The sequence below is a fragment of the Nerophis lumbriciformis genome, linkage group LG16 (genome assembly GCF_033978685.3).
Source record: "Nerophis lumbriciformis linkage group LG16, RoL_Nlum_v2.1, whole genome shotgun sequence".
Lineage (NCBI taxonomy): Eukaryota > Metazoa > Chordata > Actinopteri > Syngnathiformes > Syngnathidae > Nerophis > Nerophis lumbriciformis.
The window spans coordinates 13,821,732-13,842,432 of NC_084563.2; the positions used below are offsets into that span (position 1 = coordinate 13,821,732).

At 38.3% G+C, this 20,701-nt stretch overlaps 3 protein-coding genes across 3 annotated transcripts in view; 1 reads left to right on the forward strand and 2 right to left on the reverse strand.

Annotated features, from left to right (window-relative positions):
- Nucleotides 1-11: 11 nt before the first annotated feature.
- Nucleotides 12-5,987, reverse strand: LOC133617008 (transmembrane emp24 domain-containing protein 11). Its single transcript, XM_061976653.1, has 5 exons — nucleotides 5,759-5,987; nucleotides 5,520-5,611; nucleotides 586-711; nucleotides 360-506; nucleotides 12-294 (listed from the first exon to the last, which is right to left on the reverse strand). The coding sequence occupies exons 1-5, from the start codon at nucleotides 5,886-5,888 to the stop codon at nucleotides 145-147; spliced, it is 645 nt and encodes a 214-aa protein (XP_061832637.1). The 5' UTR covers nucleotides 5,889-5,987; the 3' UTR covers nucleotides 12-144.
- The window catches only part of maea (macrophage erythroblast attacher, E3 ubiquitin ligase), a 117,403-nt gene continuing 96,842 nt past the window's right edge, over nucleotides 141-20,701 (forward strand). The window contains exons 1-5 of the mRNA XM_061976647.2: nucleotides 141-324; nucleotides 579-721; nucleotides 2,347-2,467; nucleotides 5,549-5,617; nucleotides 5,752-5,849. The gene's annotated coding sequence lies outside the window, so the exon portion shown is untranslated. The remainder of the gene's footprint in view (nucleotides 325-578; nucleotides 722-2,346; nucleotides 2,468-5,548; nucleotides 5,618-5,751; nucleotides 5,850-20,701) is intronic.
- On the reverse strand, nucleotides 9,716-14,562 carry spon2b (spondin 2b, extracellular matrix protein). The gene is made up of 6 exons (XM_061977316.1): nucleotides 14,394-14,562; nucleotides 13,741-14,011; nucleotides 12,919-13,142; nucleotides 11,910-12,101; nucleotides 11,630-11,816; nucleotides 9,716-10,323 (listed from the first exon to the last, which is right to left on the reverse strand). The coding sequence occupies exons 2-6, from the start codon at nucleotides 13,979-13,981 to the stop codon at nucleotides 10,145-10,147; spliced, it is 1,023 nt and encodes a 340-aa protein (XP_061833300.1). The 5' UTR covers nucleotides 13,982-14,011; nucleotides 14,394-14,562; the 3' UTR covers nucleotides 9,716-10,144.

Genomic DNA, 20,701 nt, shown 5'->3' on the forward strand with positions numbered 1-20,701 from the left:
AAGGAGTCGGAAGAAGCACAGCTTATTTATTCATCTTTGTCCACTTACAGAGAATTAATTGGATTGATAGCCTACACAGTGATGAAGAAAGCAAAAGGTGTACAAAAGTAAACAAGAAGTCTTTTTGTCCTTATTAGGTGATAATCATACAAGTTTCTTGGCAATGAAGAAGTCTTTGAGTCGTTTCATCTGCCAGAAACCAACGGAGAGCAAGATGGAGGTCTGCACCACGGCCCACCACAGCACATTACTGTTGGTGTCCTCGCTGATCTGACGAAACATCTCCTCCCTTTCCTAAAGGCACACACTTTCATGTTACTCCAGGTAATGTGTGAAGCTTTTTTGTTCAAACATCTCACCCTCTGGTAGTCCTGCTGCTTGGTGATGTACACCATCTGATCAATGAGGTGCTGCAGGCCGTTGTCCAGTATCTCCAGGTTGTCTTTGGTTCTGTCCGTTTTCGGATCCGTCGTGTGCTCTCCGACCTGGACGTCCAAGTGTAACTTCTGTCGCGCGAAAGAAGAAGAAATGTGAGGAGAAGGAAAATGTTGTAGTCGTGTTTGTTTGTGTCTGCGCAGGTCTCACCAGACGTTCTCCAGCAAAGACGGAGAACTTTGTGGAGTTGGTTTGGAAGCAGAGGAAGTGTTGACCGGACATGTGAGCCGTGAAGCTGAATTTGGCGAATTTGCCAAAGCGTTTTGTCATCAAAAGCTAGCAAGAGGTACAGTGTATTAGAAACACAAATATTTTTTTTGACGAGTAAGAGTTGTAAAAATTATAATAAATTATTAAGATAGGTGTACCCCGCCTTCCGCCCGATTGTAGCTGGGATAGGCTCCAGCGCCCCCCGCGACTCCAAAGGGAATAAGCGGTAGAAAATGGATGGATAGATGGATGTTTTAAGACAATATGGTGGAATCTTTAAAGGGGGGCTTTTTGATAGATAGATAGATAGATAGATAGATGGATAGATGGATAGATAGATGGATAGATAGTACTTTATTGATTCCTTCAGGAGAGTTCCCTCAGGAAAATAAACATTTCAGCAGCAGTGTGCAGACTTGAGATAGAATTTAAAAAGTAAATAATGGAGGTATAAATGGAAATAAAATATAACAATAAGAATACAAATAAAAAGTAACAATAAGAATACAAATATAACAGTAAAAATAAGAATATAACAAGAGAAACTAGGCAGTAGTGACCATGTTATGAAAATAAAAAAATGTAGAAAAACGGTAAAACTGTCGATTATATGAAAAGAGGTGATGTGTAAATTGCACCTTTAAAATGTATTGCACTGTTATTGTTGTTTATTGCACTGCAATTTATTTCAGTATTGTTATTGCTTTGCTTTGGGACCAACGTACATTATTTGTAGTAAACAAATAATCGATTTGTGACCGATTAAGCAAAATTGGATCTTTCCAGCTGATGATCTCTCAATGCAGTGTTTCCTACAGGACAGCAGTGCATCTGTGACATGGGGGTGGGTCTCTATATAACGTCATTGTCTTATTTGCGTAATTAGCAATGACGCAAAATAAGAAAGGCCATTGGGTTAGTGAATTATGGATAGGAGTGTTCTGATCAGTCTTCTATGCTTCCAGTGCCACATTTATAAATATACATTTTTTTATTAATTTATGGTGATATTTATTGACCGTGTAGCAATTGAAAGTCAATATTTAAAGGGAAACTGCACTTTTTTTTAGATTTTTGCCTATCGTTAATAATCCTAACGTAAAAAAGTCATACATTATGCATTCTAAGTCGCAAATAAATGTTAGCAAAAGTCAGCTAACAATGGAGTCAATAGAAGTTGCTCTATTTCACCTCTAAAGCGCTCTGAAAGTGATCCAAAAGCCTCCATCAACATTTTATATACACGCTGTAAGTAATAGTATATATGTAATTTCGTAACGGGCACATTTATAATATCATGCAATATTTACGCATTTTTACCATTTTAAGTATACAGCGACGTATTAATTTTACAGACGCACCACAACATTTACTTTTCAACAAACACTAAGCATCATGCAGCAGTATTGCTAAGTGTTGAATAAGGTATACAAACTTCGAACATAATAAAACATGAATTTACTGTACAATGTGTGCTCTCACTGGGATGCAGACTGATGGGATGTTTATATTTTTCCGTTTAGATGAAGAATTAATCATAATCCGTACGAAGTGCAGCAAACGAGCGTCTTTTCGTATCTTTCTCGCCATCTCCGAGTCTAAGTTGGATGACAAAGTTTACCAACTTCTCGATTTATGGCAACATCCTTTTACTATCCAGGTGAGAGACATGATTTATAATCTATAATTAACTTTCACCAGCTCAGAGGCGATGCAGCAGCTCCTGTGTGGATTGGTATACACCCTGGACAAGTCGCCTCCTCATAAACCGGCACCCAGAAACGATATTTGAAACCAGCAAAGCCAAACATCATTTTGTGAGGTATGTACATTATTAAAAAGGTAAATTAATGGTTAACTTTTCTGAGTTTTTTCCATACGGATATAAACAATGTCCGGAAAGTCAAAGTTGAAACACATTAAAGTGAACATTATTGTTTTACACTGGATGTTTACTAGGGGTGTGGGAAAAAATCGATTGCGATTCTCATGTTGTGCGATTCAGAATCGATTCTCATTTAAAATAAATCTATTTATTTTTTTAAATGTATTTATTTATTTTTATTTTATTTATTTAAAAAAATAAATTATTTTAATTAATCAATCCAACAAAACAATACACAGCAATACCATAACAATGCAATCAAATTCCAAAACCAAACCCGACCCAGCAACACTCAGAACTGCAATAAACAGAGCAATTGAGAGGAGACACAAACACGACACAGAACAAACCAAAAGTAGTGAAACAAAAATGAATATTATCAACAACAGTATCAATATTAGTTACAATTTCAACATAGCACTGATTAAAAATCCCTCATTGACATTATCATTAGACATTTATAAAAAAAACAAAGTGTCACAGTGGCTTACACTTGCATCGCATCTCATAAGCTTGACAACACACTGTCCAATATTTTCACAAAGATAAAATAAGTCATATTTTTGGTTCATTTAATAGTTAAAACAAATTTTACATTATTGCAATCAGTTGATAAAACATTGTCCTTTACAATTATAAAAGCTTTTTACAAAAATCTACTACTCTGCTTGCATGTCAGCAGACTGGGGTAGATCCTGCTGAAATCCTATGTATTGAATGAATAGAGAATCCTTTTGAATCGGGAAAAAATCGTTTTTGAATCGAGAATCGTGTTGAAGTGAAAAAAAAAAAAGATTTTGATTTGAATCGAATCGGTACCCCAAGAATCGATATAGAATCGAATCTTGGGACACCCAAAGATTCACAGCCCTAATGTTTACACTGTCACATTAGAGACACTCAATGGAAAGTTTTTTTTGTATACAGTATTTGCTTGAAACAGTGTTTGTTCCTGCACAATTCTTGCATTTAAAAATACATGTTTATCATAATAAATATGATTAGAGCATTTCAGCATTATGTTTGTGTTTAATTACAGTAGGTGTGTGTTTATCCTAAACATTTCTGCCACTTCCTTTTACACACTTTAACATTTTTAAGTCTTTTTTGTTTGGACATATACCACAATAATATTGTACAGTCAGAATTTGATACCAATACATCCTTAGCAGGTATACACCTCAGCATCATAAATTTTGTTACTTGACGAATGCTACCTGTTAGCATGTTAGTATGCTGACTTTTTAGCTAATTTTGTAGGCCTACACCTGAGCCAAATTTTAACTTAAAAACATTTTTTTTTTAGTAATATATTTTGTTTGTTTTTTTTAGCTAATTTAGCAGGTTTACACATCAGTGTCATATATTTTGTATTTCACTAACTGTAAGCATGCTGTTATTAGCATGTTAGCTTTTTTTTGTAGCTTTTTTTGCTGGTATACACATGAGTCATATTTTTTGTTACTTGACGCTATCTGGCCAGAGTGCTAACTGTTAGCATTTCAGTTTGACTTTGGCTCTTCAGCATTCACAAACAATTTTGACCATAATTGCATTTTCTATTTCTTTGCAAAAAATCCATATATTGTACTGGTTTTGAAGGTAAAAACGACTAAAATGCCCCCCCACAACCTTTGATTTGTCAGTCTGTGGCCCTCAGTGGAAAAAGTTTGGGCACCACGGAACTATAATAACAAGCCAGTTTCTTGAATGGCTCTTTCAAAGGAATGCACCCTTCAAAGAGCCAGACATCCCATTTCTACTTTATAATAAATAATGTACTCATATATGGAGCTGGAAGCAACAAGCTACGCAGAAAAACATGCTAAATATATATTTAAAAAAACTTTGTGGTGGTCCAAATTTAATAGTGGCAGGCCGCCACAAATAAATAACTGTATACTAATACTGCATTGTAGTGCGACACAGTTGCTGGGTATCACATTGCTAATAAGCTATTTAAACAAAACATCTACAACTTAGCTTTGTCTAAAGGTGAAGCAAGTTTGTGTAACATCCATCAAGCAACATTTATGACAATTGAATAAAGAATGCAGTCCTTCTACTGTCATCAAAGTCAAGAAGATGTACTTATTTTGACACCTGTATGTTCGGTATAATGTTAAAATCCATTCAGTTGGCCATTGTCAGGTTATGTTCATCTTTGAGAGAGCCTAAGTATCTACACAGCAGGCACAAGATACGGATACAACTTTGATTATACATATATGTTTTTTAAACCTGACTTCTAAACGTTTCCTTACCATTATTGCTATGTTGTCTATTACCATTGTTGGTATATTCATTCTTCCTGCATTGTTGATACAAATTATTGTTACAGTGTAATAATTATTTTTACCTGTGGTAATGCCACTATGATACAACATTTGTATAATCCTTAAACAAAGTAACAGTGAAACTCAATGTATTAATCACTGAATGGAGAACTGGGGGTGGGTTTAAATACGTTATCTTCTTCCCACTCCCTTTCAGGCAAAACTGGACAATCATGCATTACATACTGTACATTACCTTTTGCACTATATTAATTTATATTATTATGTGTTGTCAACTTTGTACTTTTTTATGTCATTGCCTGAAATAAATGAATAAAATGAAAAAAACAACAACGCTACAAAATAGTTATATTTGTAAGTTGAGACAATGTTGATGTCTAAGGTTGGATCCACATTGTTGGTTTGGAAATCACCAATTTTCAACGGTCAAATCAACGTCACAACCTGACATTGAATAAACGTTGTCAAAAAGCATGTTGATTCAACGTAGTATTTGTGTTGTACAATATTGGTTGGGAAACGTCCAAAATTCAATGGTCAAATCAACGTCAGAACCCAACATTGATTAAACATTGTCAAAAAGCATGTTGTTCTAACGTTAGATTTGAGTTGCTCTACGTCAGGACCTATTTCAACAAGTTTCTCAACGTTGTTTTAATGTTATATGCCTACTGGGTAAAGAGTATTTGTACCTCATGGTTCGGGTCTTTGACTGTCACAGTGACGCCAAGGTGAGGAGAGGAGGTGGATGACTTCAAGTCCCACGGCGTCAACAAGAAATATCCTGAAGGTAAGAGATAACGCTCACCTGAGTCGTACGCCATAAGTCAAAAGAGTTTTGTAAGACACGTTCTAAAGTGTTCTGCAGAGTTTACTGAGGGGTACTTATAGGAATGCTGAGTCCAGTCTGTATTCCTTCTCCAGGACTCACCTGTCACCAGCATGTCTTCGGGAATCTCCTCAATGATGCATCTTTCCTCCTGCTCGCCCAGATCAAAATACATGGCCGCTGCCAACATCAGGTAAGACTGCAGGAGAAAGCCAGCCCGCCGCAGCCTCATTGTTGCTCCTCAAAGACCTATTAAAATCCAACACGCTAATAGAATGGTTGACCACAGGGTCCAATAAAACACAGTCGAATGCAGATCTTCTGAAAATGCGAAATCCAAAAGCGGCTTTCCAAAGACTACAATAACATGTGTGACAGCTATCATGTATGCTAGAGGCTGTGAGAAACTGTCAGGTGTTTTGTGCGACGAGATCAAGATAGCCGGCAGCACTGCGTCACATACACGGTTTAATGTTCTACAACCCCTGGCAAAAAGTATGTCACCAGTCTTGGAGGATGTTCATTCATTTGCTTAATATTGGAGAAAGAAAGAATATAACAGGCATGACACAAAACTATTGTCATTTCAAATGTCAACTTTCCGGCTTGAAGAAAACATTGTAGTAGTCAGTAACAGAATAATTTTTAGAACAAGCAGAGTGAAAACATTAATTAACATCAATTCAAGTCATGAAAAACATACCACCAAAAAACACAGCACTAGTACTTTGTTGCACCAACTCTGGCTTTCATAACTACTTGCATCTGTGAGGCATGGACCGAACGAGTGACAAACAGTACTCTTCATCAATCATGTTTCAACTTTCTGTGATTGCTAGTGTCAAATCAGCTTTGCAGTTTGGAGTTGTCATGGACCATTTTGTTCAATTTTCACCACACATTTTCAATTGGATTGAGATGTGGACTATTTGCAGGCTATGACATTTACTTTATATATTGTTCTTCAAGGAAAGTCTTCAGTTTTTGCTCTATGGCAAAAAGCATCTTGAAAATGATTTCATCATCCCCACACATCCTTTCCATTGATGGAATATTAAGTGTCCAAAATGTCAATGGAAAATTGTGCATTTTTTGAAGATTTAGTGACAGCCATATCCTCAGTGCCATTACCTGACTTGCAGCCCCATATCATCAATTACTGTGGAAATGTGCATGTTTTCTTAAGGCAGACTTTATAAATAATAATAATAATAGATCCAAATCCCTTTAACTTATGTGTGAAATTATTAACACACTACCGTAAAATATCAAATAATATTATTTATCTCATTCACGTAAGAGACGAAGCAAATGGCAGCAATCGCCACACACACGTCAGCAATCGTCACTCACACGTCAACCAATAAGAATTCGGCGGGGGAGGGTCATGGCAGAAGTGCTTTGTGGGTCATGGGATGCTAACTGCTATATGCTATATGCTACTGCCGTAGCTATTAAAATGGATCACATCAACATTGGCAGTAACTTATAAAAACTGAGAAGGACTGAACAAAAATGGCACCGAAAAGGAAATCATATACTGCAGATTACAAGCTGGACGTAGTGAAATATGCAGCAGAGAATGGCAATCGAGCAGCAGAAAGAAAGGACATACCAGAGGCGAGACCGGGGAGGAAGATTTAATCGGATTTAGTGATCGGGAGTGACAGATTGTTTGGTAGATGTATAGCATGTTCTATATGTTATAGTTATTTGAATGATTCTTGCCATGATGTGTTGCGTTAACATACCAGGCACGTTCTCAGTTGGTTATTTGTGCGTCATATGGCGTACACTTATTCAGCCTGTTGTTCACTGTTCTTTATTTATTTTAAATTGCCTTTCAAATGTCTATTCTTGGTGTTGGATTTTATCAAATAAATTTCCCCCAAAAATGCGACTTATACTCCAGTGCAACGTATATATGTTTTTTTCCTTCTTTATTGTGCATTTTCGGCCGGTGCGACGTATACTCCGGAGCGACTTATAGTCCGAAAAATACAATATATAGGTTTTCAGTTGAACATTTTAGTACAGTAGATAATACATACACAACCCATTTTGTTAAATTTAATATTTTACAGCAGAACCACCTTCACACGTTTTGAATGGTTTCTTTTGCAGCTTTTGTGTGTGTGAATTCTCCCCAAAAAGTGTAAATACAAACAAGAATGGCCACCATGAAATAATCAAAGCTGATAAGTAAACACATTAGACAACTTTGGATATGAAAATAACGTTTTAGGGCAACTTTTCCACTACAGAAGGGCCCGTGACCCACTCGCATATTAACACTGAATTAGTAATCTTACTCTTGATTTTAATTATATTTAATAACTAACCTACTTGCAGTTTACAACCTTGTCAAATGATGTGAAAGGATGTGTTAATCTCAAAGATCCTTGTTCATTCAATACATTAACCTTAGGCTTAGGTCAGGCTGAAAAATAGGTACAAATCAAATATACTGCATATGAAGGACTCATGAATAACAGATTAAATTATTTGGTGCTAAAATAGATAAACTCCATTAATGATAAATAATACAAATATATGTTTCTTAAGCAAACAGCTGCAAATGAAATATTCTTTACCACTTTAGTCATCATGTTTGCGCTTAAGAAACTTCTCTGTGACTTTAGTTCCAGACTTCTTATGTTTCAGATTGTCATGACTGCCACAAGTGGTGAAAAGGTGTATTACAACTGAGTACTGATGCGGCCCATACGCACCGCAGTTGAGGAACAGATATTTTTTGGCGGCCCAACTATGGGCCTTGGCCCTATGGTTAAGAAACACTGTGTAGGGAGTCATTTTAGGGGGTACTTAATGACTATAGTTCTTAAGAATTTGAGAGAGCAATACAAAAAACTGTTTAAAAAAACATTTAATCAATGACTACAAATGAGTATTACATTGGCTGCTTATTAGGACTAACTTGAGGTTAGCAATCACTCTAGCAAGCTTTGTCAGTTGCAAACTTATTGACCATCATTCAGTTCATTCAGTTGTCCTTTAACACACATCTGGAAATGTTGCCACAATGCCAGTTTCTCTTCTTGACAAGCAACTCTCCAATGTAAAACAGACTTATTTCATACAGTAGATGATTGACACACCGTATACTTACTTTACATGAGGTCATTTATAATGCAAACACCCACATCTGCGCGGACAGTAGATCCTTCTCAAAGTTAGCATCTGCTAAAGTTGTCATTCCTCCACACTGAAGTCCCATATTAAGTGCAGTGTGTCCTCCTACACCTCAGCAATGTCACACAAACGTGTGAATCAATATACTTTTTGTCATGCTGAGATAGGCTCCAGCAACCCCCACAACCCCGAAAGGGACAAGCAGTAGAACATGGATGGATGGATGGATTTATACATATAGTGGGGTCATTCTGAAACAATCTTTAATTTTCAAAGCAAGTGTCTTCTTTGTACTTTGTTGTTCAAACATTTACTGTGATTCATAATATACAGTTTTCTGGGATGTATAGCTTATATACTTCACTATGACCTTACCTAATGGAGTTTTGAGAGAAACCGCACAGGAAAGTTTAAAGGCTGGAAATTGGATCCGCGCTCTTTCTGTATTCTGTCATTCTGTAATTCAGTAATTTTCCTGTCCTTCATCATTCAGAACTGACGGCAGCCGAGCAGATGTGTGCTATTGCTATTCAATCTGTCTTCCTGAGTGTGTTTGCCCTTTGCTCTTTGGTGGGAGAGGTGAGGGATATGCACGTTTGTGTCTGTTTTACATATCTTAACTGATATAATTCCGGAAATAAGGCGTAGTTCTCTGTCAAATTGCACAGGGATTTCAGTGTCTGGTTTGAAGATCAAACTTTGTTAGATGTTTGTTGAATTTGTTTGCCATCTAGAATTTGTTTTTTATTCGGTCGGTAATGTAGGAATCGATTTTGTGTTAGTGATGCTAAAAGAAATGTATGCTGACATATCAACACAATTTTATTGAACATACAGATATCACATTTTACATTTGTAGTATTTTGTACAAAAATATTTTCCATATTAATCTAGTACCTTGCTAGAGTAAAATAATACAACTGAATACTTTCATATTTTTACATTACAGGGTAAAATCCTGTCAATAAATACATTATCAGAAACCTCCAAACTGAAACATTTGTACTTTCTGTTGATTCATAAAGACACTTTTGATAATCTGCAACAATGACTTGGTGTCTAAGGGTGATGATACCAAACTACACCTCTCCACTGATCTCAGAACTATCGTTAAACTTTGACGAAAATCTGTACACAATGAATCCCCAAAACACAATTTTGACCAATCAATAGCACATATTAAAGATCATAGTAGGGAGGAAAGAGAAGTCCAATTCATGGCTCAGGCTTTTTGCTGTTGTATCTTCTTCGTCGTCTTTTTCTCCCTTTCCGGTCCTTCCTGTCATTCCCTCTTCTGTCCTTCCAGTCCTTTTTCTCCCTCCTAACCTGGCTTAGTCATAAACAGTTGTCCGGGGCACACGTCCTCTCCTCCTCCAGCAGGGGGCATGCTGTGCCGTCGTTGGCTGGGTGCATGAGTACATAGCGAGTGCGGTGCTGCACTCCCGAATCTCCACACTTGCCCTTGCACAAACCCCAGGGAGACCACTGTGACACTTCACAGTCCAGAGGCGTATCTGCATTGCACAACAGCAGTACACGGTTAAGAGCATCAATTTAAATATTTTGTAATATGTTGACAGAGTTTGGCATGCTTTCTTGCCCTCAACTGAAGAATTTGCCTTCACAAAGTTTTAAGATTGTTCTTTGAATGTCTAGAGCACTGTCAGGGTGCTAACTAACGCTGCATTCAGAATGCTGTTGTGTTGATTATCGAAATGACAGCGAGTTCCTCTGTTAGCCTAGTTTGTAAGATTGAGTGCTGTTGAAATCCCTGACAGATATGTGGGTCAAAGTCGAAGGAGAAAAACAGAAGGATGATGTCGAGGCACAAAAGCAGCATTGACAGTTGGATGTTCGGGTGGAAGGACTTGTGAGTCGCATCAAGGCTGATTTCCCTTCATATTCATATTGCAGGTCCATTAATGGCACAGGAAACAATGTTAGTCAGCCAACGGCTAAAATATCGTCTGTTAAACTTGGCCTAAATTAGTTGACTTTTGCGTGTATAGATTTACGCTGTCATAAAAGTCACCTTTCTGACAAAGAGCAAAGATCTTCACAACCTCAAGGAATCAGTGAAAACTGTTGCAAACCGTTTTTCTCGCTTGTTGTACGCAACTACCTTTAAGAAGTACCGCCAATTGTTTGTTGATGGGTTGCTAGGACAACTAACTTGTAGTGCGTGGGTGAACACTCAATTTAATTGCTATAATTATCCTTTTCTATAAAACCTTGTATGTCTTTGTCATGTCATCAAATGTAGACTTTATAAGAGATTAATGATGTGGGTCGCCCTCCCCTCCAACACCAGCAGGAGTGCTGCATAGTTGTCTTAACTTGTATGATGGTCTGTATGTTACTGAGCTTCCTATTTGGCTCGCAGATGGGCTCATAAGATGGGGAGTCATAAACTCTAACAGTCTGTGAATCAACTTGGACTGAATGGTGTTTCACATCATTAATAGCTGTCTTGTTGAAATATAAGCGTTTGAACCCTGTTAGGGTTGATGACCCAAATGCTCCACACTGAATACCAGATGTGTTGTTGTGTTTTGTAATCTTTCTGACCCTTTTTTGAGTTTTTCAAAACTCGAATGGGCCCGTCAATGCAGGTCAGTAGGTTCTTAACATTGTTTAAGGTTTTGGTCATGCACAAGAGACAACATTTGAAATGTGGTTCCCAAATTGCGTGCCTTCTTGATGATGTATTTAATAACATTTTACTGACAGTTTTGCTTTTGTAGAACATATACATGTTTCAAGGTCGGATACGTTGTAGTTGTCTGCGACTATCTGTTTCTCACTACTCCTTGGACTTACTTATAAGGTTGTCCTCGATATCATTTCCTGTTGGCAGCAAGTTGGACTGGGTGGGTTCCACTGGAAGGCTGATGATCTGATTGGTCTTCTTTACTTTAGTCAGTGTCACTTTGGCTATGGCTGGGAGGTGCTTCAGCCGAGGGTAGAAGAAGGAGTTGGCAGGGTGACTGGGTAAGGATGAGGTTATCTTTGGAAGAAAGAAGGCCAATAATTAGCATTGGAATAGTTGTTAAGTATCATTGTTCAGTCGCTAACAGAGTGGCCTTTATAGATAACCCACCTGTGTGATTTTGTCTTGAGGGATGGTTTCAAAGTTGGGAGAAGAAAATGTGAACCCGCTGTCAGTTCCGGCATCATACGGGAAAAGCTCCAGCGACACGTTGTCTTTCCAGTGGTCGCCATCACACAAGTCAATACTGTCTGCTCCCACAAACCAGTCGGGGCTAGGAACAAGCCGCACAATAAATGACAGCTGCAGATGGAGAGCAAACGATTTGAGAGATTAGTGAGACAATACTGTACGTTACGTATCACCACATGATGCGTAAATCTTCTTTTCTTGTCTAACAATGTTGTATGATGAGAACAGTAGACCTTTTATGAATTTGGTTGGCTCATAATACTAACACTGCAGTTTATTTTCAGTTAATTCTCATTTGAACCGCAATAACTTTTGACAGTTTATCTTGCGGTCAAGTCACAGATTGCAAATATAAACAAGTAATTTTTCTATTACTATTAGAGCTTTGAACAATATGCATATATTTTGCTGCCCAGGCCTAACGTCATACTTGGTCAGACATATGCCCAACTTTATGGCCTTCCTGAAGACTCCTCAGCTGAACGCTTTACTTCTCCAACTCCTGCTGAGTTTTGTATAATATGCAGAGATATAAATTAACCTTGCGGTACTTTTTACTGATGCAGCAGCTGGAAACATTGCAGCCACTGTTTTAAAGGCACATTTACTCACTTTGGTGCGTATAACTTATTGCATAGTTTTGAATTGTAAAGCTGTCCTCGCAACAGTGTTCCTGATGTATGGAAATAGTGTTAAAGTTAAACTGAACTGATCGTACTCCACTTATTTGCGTCTGTTGAATCAAACAATTCTTCTGATTTGTACTGGATAGTCACTAATGACTGTTTATTGAATGATAAATAACTCAACCAAGAATGATGCAAAATTGTAGGGTGTATCTAGGCCATGGTTTTATTCTTATATTAACCCCTGAAAGGCTGCTATTGCAACCCTGGCCATAAGGAAATCAGGTGTTGGAGCGACTTACATAGGAATGTCTGGCAAAGACCTCAACCACAGTGTTGCTCTGGCCTGTCCCTCCTACGACGGCAGCAGCGGAGAAGATCCCATAAACGCTCTGAATTTGTTCACCGGCTTGCTCGATTTCCTTCATGAGAGTCCAAGCCTCGCCTTTCTCTGTGAACTCCCTCACTCCATTGCTGGCAAAGCCATTACGCTGCCACATGTGGTAGTCGGAACTGTGGGTCACCCCTTAGGGCAAAGAAAGGGACAAGAGGGGATCACCACCTGTATTTATTACAAGTATTAGCAGACATTAGTAACTTTATATCCAGTTTACACTGAGTCCTGAAAATAGTTCATGCTTTTGGGGGTATAGAGTTTAGAAATTCAGATGGCTTTCTCATACTTGAAGGATATGAGATGAGATCTGAAGGTCATTACATCATTGAGGATATGCTTAACCTTTTTTGCACAATTGTTTTAATTTTCTTATTGTTTAGTTAAGATTCGTTGTTTTTTAATAAAAATACTGTGACACTCTAGGCTTCATGTCATTAAACAAAAGAATTCCTCATTTGTTTGTTTTTCAACAAATCAAAATGTTTGTTTTCATCAACTCCTGCAATTATGTCTCCTTTGTATTTTCTTTCAATCACAAATAACTTAAAACATGTACGTCATCAAGGTTTTAGCATCACATCCACATGGCCCATAAACTTCTCCCGTATTGTGTGACAAATGAGAAACAGCTTGACGAGTGATTGGCCAGAGTTCAACATGTGTCTCTCAGTTTGAAGCCATTTTTCGACTACTGGAAATAAGCCGGCCTGCTTTTAACTGCACTTACCCACAAGGTTGGACCATTGTGCAGGGGGACGGTAGACAGGATACTGTTTGGGGAACGCCGCCTGAGTCCACTTGCCAGTAAATGTCAAGCTGTACTGGGCAGGTTCCGAGGCAGTGCACATGGGGATGTCAGTCGGCACCGGCATTGGGTAAACACTTTGGCCGAATGTCAGCATAAAGACCATCAATAAATTGAGCGCCTCACTGGCAGAAGGGATGCTTCTCAAGGTGTCCATGATCATCAGGCGGGGTTAATGGGAAAGTGATGGAGACTTAAGGAAGGAGAACAGAAACAAAGGATATTTTTATTGGAGACTAAAATTAGCACAATCAGACCCACCCATATCAGCATACATTTAAACAATCTGTCCGAGTATTGATGGTTTTGTGCGTTAGGTTCCATGTACATTTATCTGTTCCTGCAGCCTGTAACTCTACAGCACAACTCAATGCCTCTCCTAAACATGGTTATGTTTGATACTAATGCATCCCAAACAGACACATTAAGTTTATGCATAAGAACATGTTAGTTGTTAACATCAATTCCTGCAGGAATAATTAGTTGGCACAAATATATATGCCACTTCCAAGCTTTCAGTCGTGAATCGATATTTAGGAATATCTCAAAGAGTGTGTCGTGGGTGAAGTACTCACTGGTTTTGCTGAGGGGTTCTCTATGAATGAAGGGTTGCAGCAGAGGAGTAGAGAGCAGGCTTGGAGGAAGAGAGGGAGTGGAGAGTATTGGATGTGGCTGCCGGCAAAAGTGACTGCAAAGAACCAAGTCGTCTTTTGCCTTTATATGTCTTTCAGGAGCTTCACTCCTCTCCCACTTTCCCTCCCAACTATCCCCTTGTCTCCACTCCCCTCCAAAACGTGCGCGTTTCCATCCTATCTACTTGTCAATCATATCCCTGCCCCCTTCAAGCCCTTTGAAGTTGACTCTTCATTCTCTTCTATTCCCCTAACTGGTTTTGCAGTTGAATGCACAGTGCCTTTCTGGCAAATGCAAGGTTGTTTATTCTAAATATGTACCGTTATAATGTAGATAACTCTTCACAATTCCACTTCTGTCATATCCTAGTTTTACCATGTAAATCATGCCAAAAAGTCCTGATCAGAATGTACAATAGCATAATAATGATGCAGCATATAATGCAATGAAGACGACATTTGGGCGTAAGACTTGCAGAATACAATAAGGCACACCTTTGATAGAAGGTAGTCTAAACTAAGACAGGTATCCGCCTAACTCTCCAGTTCACTTTGTAGGGTTTGGATTCTGATATAACTGGTGTATAGATAAGAAATTTTGAATCTTATTTTCATTGTTATCCATCGTATTGATTTTCCCCAAGTATTCTATAGACCAATTACCTCCACATACCTTACCATATCATACCACACCACTGTCCTAGAAATAAATACATGTTCATTAAAAAGAGTCTATGACCAAATTGACACCTGTAAGTTTTGACTCTAAAGTCTTCTCCCTTTGCAAAATTGTTTTAATGGTACAATCAGACCTTTTGGACTGGGCTATTTTAGGTCTTTAGTACAGTGCTTTTGCTCCACAAACATTGCGTCAAGCATTAAAAGTGTGTCACGTTTAAGCAAATCTGGGCTGCATGTGGACAGAGGATGCCGTGTCTGTTTTACAGTGTGTGATGTTTGACTTCCACCTCTACAGGAAGCCACGGTAACAGCTGCTGTTTTCTCCTGTTTTTTTGTCTTTGGTAATCTTTCAGCCAGGTGTGTGTGTGTTTATGTGTATGGAGGTCAGGTGTGGTGCTTGAATTTAACTAGGAAGGTAAGAGGTGGCATGCAGGCAACATTTTCAGTCACGTGTAAATACGCAGATATGCCAGCATGCTGAATCAGCCAACAGCTAATGTTTTCCATATGGTCACGTTTCTTGCAAACACACTTTAACACACCTACACACATTAGGACCAGTTGCTCTCACTGGACTCCTTTGAATTTCCTACATTTATTTCTTGGAGCGTGATTTTTTTTATATTCCCTTTCTTCTGGTAAAATGCAGTGTTTATTGTTATTGAGGTTATCTGTGCAAAATAAAGTAAAAGCATGAATATTGTGTTTGTTTAAGCTTTGCAACCTGATCCCCAAATGCGGAACACTTCTCCTTGTTTTTACATGCATTTGTATGTAACAGAATTGTGTATGTATATCATTGTTTGTACTTGCATTTTGAAGCTCAATGATGTGCTGCTAATTTAGTGTATTTGTGTCCTCGAGCGACATGTTATAAATCATGTACTGCTGGAAGGTTTGTTGTTGTTCCGACCCCTGACCTTTTAAATTCTTCTGAGATCAGAGAACCAGCCATTTGCTTGTAACCATGGTAGTTTATGGTTTATTTGTTTCAAACATGCTCAGTAAGTTACTAAGCCAAACGTTGTGTGGTTACATTTTACCCAATACCACATGTTTGCTAAGGATTAGGAAGATGCAGAGCTTATAAAATCCTACCCCTTCTCCATGTCTATTACTGATAATTCATTCACACCATTTCTTCACAATTGTTAACACTTGGTCAATCGGGCTTTTCCAGTTCCTGTGTAAAGAAAGGAAGGTGATGGAAAAAAATAGAAGCGTCAAAAAGCCAAAAATAGTTTAAAATACATTATTTTGCTTGTGCTATTTTAACGAAAATAATAAATACAAATGTTAAAAATAAGGTTAAAAAAAGTTACAAAATTATGACTAAATGTTAATAATAAAAGGAAAATAAATAAGTAAGAATAGGTGAAAATATTCAAATAAAGACCAGTAATATATTAACTATAAATATATTAATAATGTAGTAAAATTTTGACTGAATCGTATGTAATTTCGAATGTACTTTCTGTATATAAATTTAACAATAACTATTTGATAATGATCAATAAATTAAATATATTTCTTAATAATGTTGAATTTGGCATAATCTATGTTCTTTTTAGTAGTCTGACCTATACTAAGTGGAAAAAAACCGTAAAGTAAGTCTGTCTGTAAACTGGTACACATCAAACACAGAAAGTGAACAAAATACAGTGGTACCTCGGTTTTCGTAAGCCCCTTTTTCCACCAATAGTTTGCCCCAGTTTTTGCATACTGTCTCGGTTAACATACGGCCAAACACAAACAAAATCTCCTTCTAGTTGCTTTTACATCAATCACATCATCACCAGCTTCTCCATATTTTCATGAATACATGTTTCAAAAGAGTTCACTGTGGCACTTAAAGGGGAACTGCACTTTTTTTTTTAATTTTCCCTATCATTCACAATCATTATGAGAGAGGTTTTTTTTGTATTCTAACATGTAAAAATTGGCTCATTCGTGGTGGATAGCAATGCAGCTAATGGCAGTAATCAATTCTGCCTCTAAATCACTTCAAAAATGTATTCTAAAACCATCAACAATATTTAAGTTACGTTCCGTAACCTGTATAATAACCAAACTATAGCGACATTGTTATTACAAGAGCAAACACTGATAACTTTTTTTCTAGCGTAGCAACACATCGGCTAACTACGGCAAGAGATAAGCTAGCTTCTACGTCAGCACGAAACGCGTTTGAGTTTGTAATGCACAACACAATGCGATAGAACACCAATCTCTACTGACTGAAAAACATGAACAATCATATTACTGTATCTGTAAAGTATTAGCCCACATTTCATGTTTTGTTTGCTAGCCAGACAGCATATGCTGTCTGTCATGGTACACGCATGACGTGCTATGTTTATAATGATCAATATAAAGTGTCACTCACTCAATGGAAAGTTGTCTGTTTAGTCAAGTTGGCTGGGGACGTGTTTTCAGTTTGATTGGGTAAGCACTCCATTTATGTCAAAATAGCTTGACTTCAAATTCCACATTTTGCAGCTTTGAGTCACTTTCATCTCACTCTCCTGGCTTCCATCTGCTACAACGTTTCACTCTTCCTTCGTGCTGGCTTCTCGAAGCAGCAGGTTGTCCTCCATATATTCAGATTCAAAAAGATAGGGTCGTAAATTCTCCTTTGGCCAAAAATAGTTGTCTTTGTTGTTTGTTACCAAATCTGCCATGATTAGAAGACACACACACACACCTTTGTTTTCAGAAGTAGGACACACAGCTGTTGCCAGAAGTCGGAAGTATGCTGCTACAACAGCGACATCTTTGTCTATACTGCAAGAGATAATATTCAGAATCATCAGTTTACTTAAAAAACATAAGAAAATAAGTTTGTGAAGGTTGACTGTGCAAACTTCTGAACGAGTCGTGGCAGAGGTCCACTCCAAGGTTTCTGATTGTCATCCCAATGGGTTGAGTTTTTTCTTGCCCTGATGTGGGATCTGAGCCGAGTATGTTGTTGTGGCTTGTGCAGCCCTTTGAGACACTTGTGATTTAGGGCTATGTAAGTAAACATTGATTGATTGATTGATTGATAATTATTTGCAATTCGCTAGTCAGCCGTTTGGAACACGGGACAAGAGAGAGCTATTGTAAATAAAAAAACTTAAATAACTATTGTAAGTTAACGACATGCTGGTGGTATTGTGTATAGTGATGTATTGCTGTTCAGAGCACTCATGTTTGCGAACGTGCTTTAAAGATTATTGGCAGAGAAGGAGGGAGTGTGTTTGAGAGAAAATGACGTGTGTGCACTAGAAATAGTATGTATCGTAATTGAACCTGTTGTAAGCACACTATTGGCAATAAAAGTTAAAAAGAGTGTCATACTTTGTGACTTCTTCTGGACGCAACAACAACACAATAAGTGGGATACTGCCACATTCAGTAATTAATTTTAGAGCGTACTGTGATATAAAGTACACCATATCAGTTTTCATACAAATTGTTTTATCACTGCTGCTTTATTTCATACAATAATTTGTGCATTCCAAACACAACAACTGTTCTATCGTGGTTGGAGACCCTCCTCTTCAAAAGCTGACCAATCACAGCTCGGCGGTCTGCCTCGCCACCGACGCAAAGCTAGGATATTTGGGACAAGGTTTGTGGAAAGGTACACAGGGGGAGAGGGCAAGACAGCGTTGCTTACGCAAGTTACGTGACACGAGTGTAGGGCTGGGGCGATACGGCAAAAAAATGATCAAGATTATCACCATTTTTTTTTAATTGAAGGTGAATTTTCCCCTGCAGGATTTTAGAGGTAATTCCAAGGTACCAACGTGTTTTTTGGGTGTTTGGAAGGGATTCATTGGATTTACTATTTCTTACCTCTTGAGAACAAAATTGATTCGGTTCTGATACAATTTGGTCTTCGTCTGGCCTTTTGGAAAGGATTACCAACAAAAACCAAAATCGCTGTGACACGGGGAAAAATAAACTTACTTCCTACTCCTTTTTGAACATTGTTAATTGTGTAACTATAAACATGTTTATGTATATGTTGTGTGTTTTTTAAATAACCCAAACCATCACCAGTACCATTTTATTTGGGGCTTGCTGGTCTGACCTGACAGTGTGTTTTTTGCGTCGTATGTTGTTTTGAAGCTGAAGCTGTGAATACCTGGAGAAATGAGAGGTTCCAAGAATATAGGTCAGGGAACGACAAAGGGGCTTTAGGCCAAGCGAGGGAGGCACGTGGCTGCCGCAACTGTGGTAGGAGGAGGATGTGGATACGCGCTGTGGTGGAGTGGTGGGTAGTCTGTCATCATCATGTGTATTTCAAAGGTAATATCTGTGATATATGAGCACAATGCATGTCTGAAGGGAAGAGATTGATTTACTTGACACGCCATCTCATCATCTGGTTGTCGCATTAAAACTGTCTTACCCGTGTCTTTCAAGTAGAACTCAAGTTTCAAGAGATTTGTTCACATGAGTTGACACTTCTTTAAAGCTGCATCTTCTATATTGCATCGTTTGAAGAACGTTATTACACTTTGACAATTGAATCTGAGAGATAAAACTCGCTGAGTGAGCAGAAGTGTCATTGTGCTCCTCATGCTAGATCCCATCCCATGTTAAAATGTTTTTAGTAAGGGTAGAAATAGAGATAAAGTCTAATTATGACTAATTATGTTTAATAGGGAAGGTGCATCCATGACAAAGGTCAGTCGTTTGACACTGGCAGAGAACTTGTTCCTCTAACCCTGGTTTTCCACTGGATGCAGAACGGCTGCTGAACAAAACCGCCATGGAACAGCGCCACCATCCACAGTCCCCACCGCTTCATACAGTGAAATAGTGCAGACTTTTACAAGATCTCGCAAATCCACGTGATACGGGAAGTTGCAATTAAGCAACAACCAACTTTTTTTTTTTCTGTCCTTCTAAAGGAGCAGAAGCAAATAAACTTGATCCTGCCATTAATAACAATAACGGTTTTGCCTTGATAAACAACTTATTTTTTGTAACAAGCAACAGTATAATAGTAACATCATCCCTGGCGAGCGTGTCACAACAACCACTCCCCTGCTTTCCCGGCCCCCATATCAGCTGGCTTTGACACAGACCCCTTATCCCATATAACTGCCCAGGATATGCCTGTATATTATTATTTTATTTTGGACTTCCATAATCAGCCTGTCCTTATCTATTTGTGTCAACAAGTTGAAATTACGTCTGAAAAGTCGACTTTATGCACGTCCCCGCCCCACCCTGACAGGGACAAGCGGTAGAAAAAGGATGGATGGATGGAGGTGCGGGGCCTCCTGGTGGTAGTTGTAGGGTTTTTACAGCTAAATTACAGATAGTTAACATTAATGGACCCTCAGGGACTTCCAAAATACCTGTGGCGATGAAGGCGTGGTAATGGGTGTGGTCGCCATGACATCATCGAGTAATTAGCAAAATTTGCTATGATGATATGTGTTTCTTTAAAAAAGTATACGTACATTAAAAAACAAATCCATCCATCCATCCATCCATCCATCTTCTTCCGCTTATCCGAGGTCGGGTCGCGGGGGCAGCAGCCTAAGCAGGGAAGCCCAGACTTCCCTCTC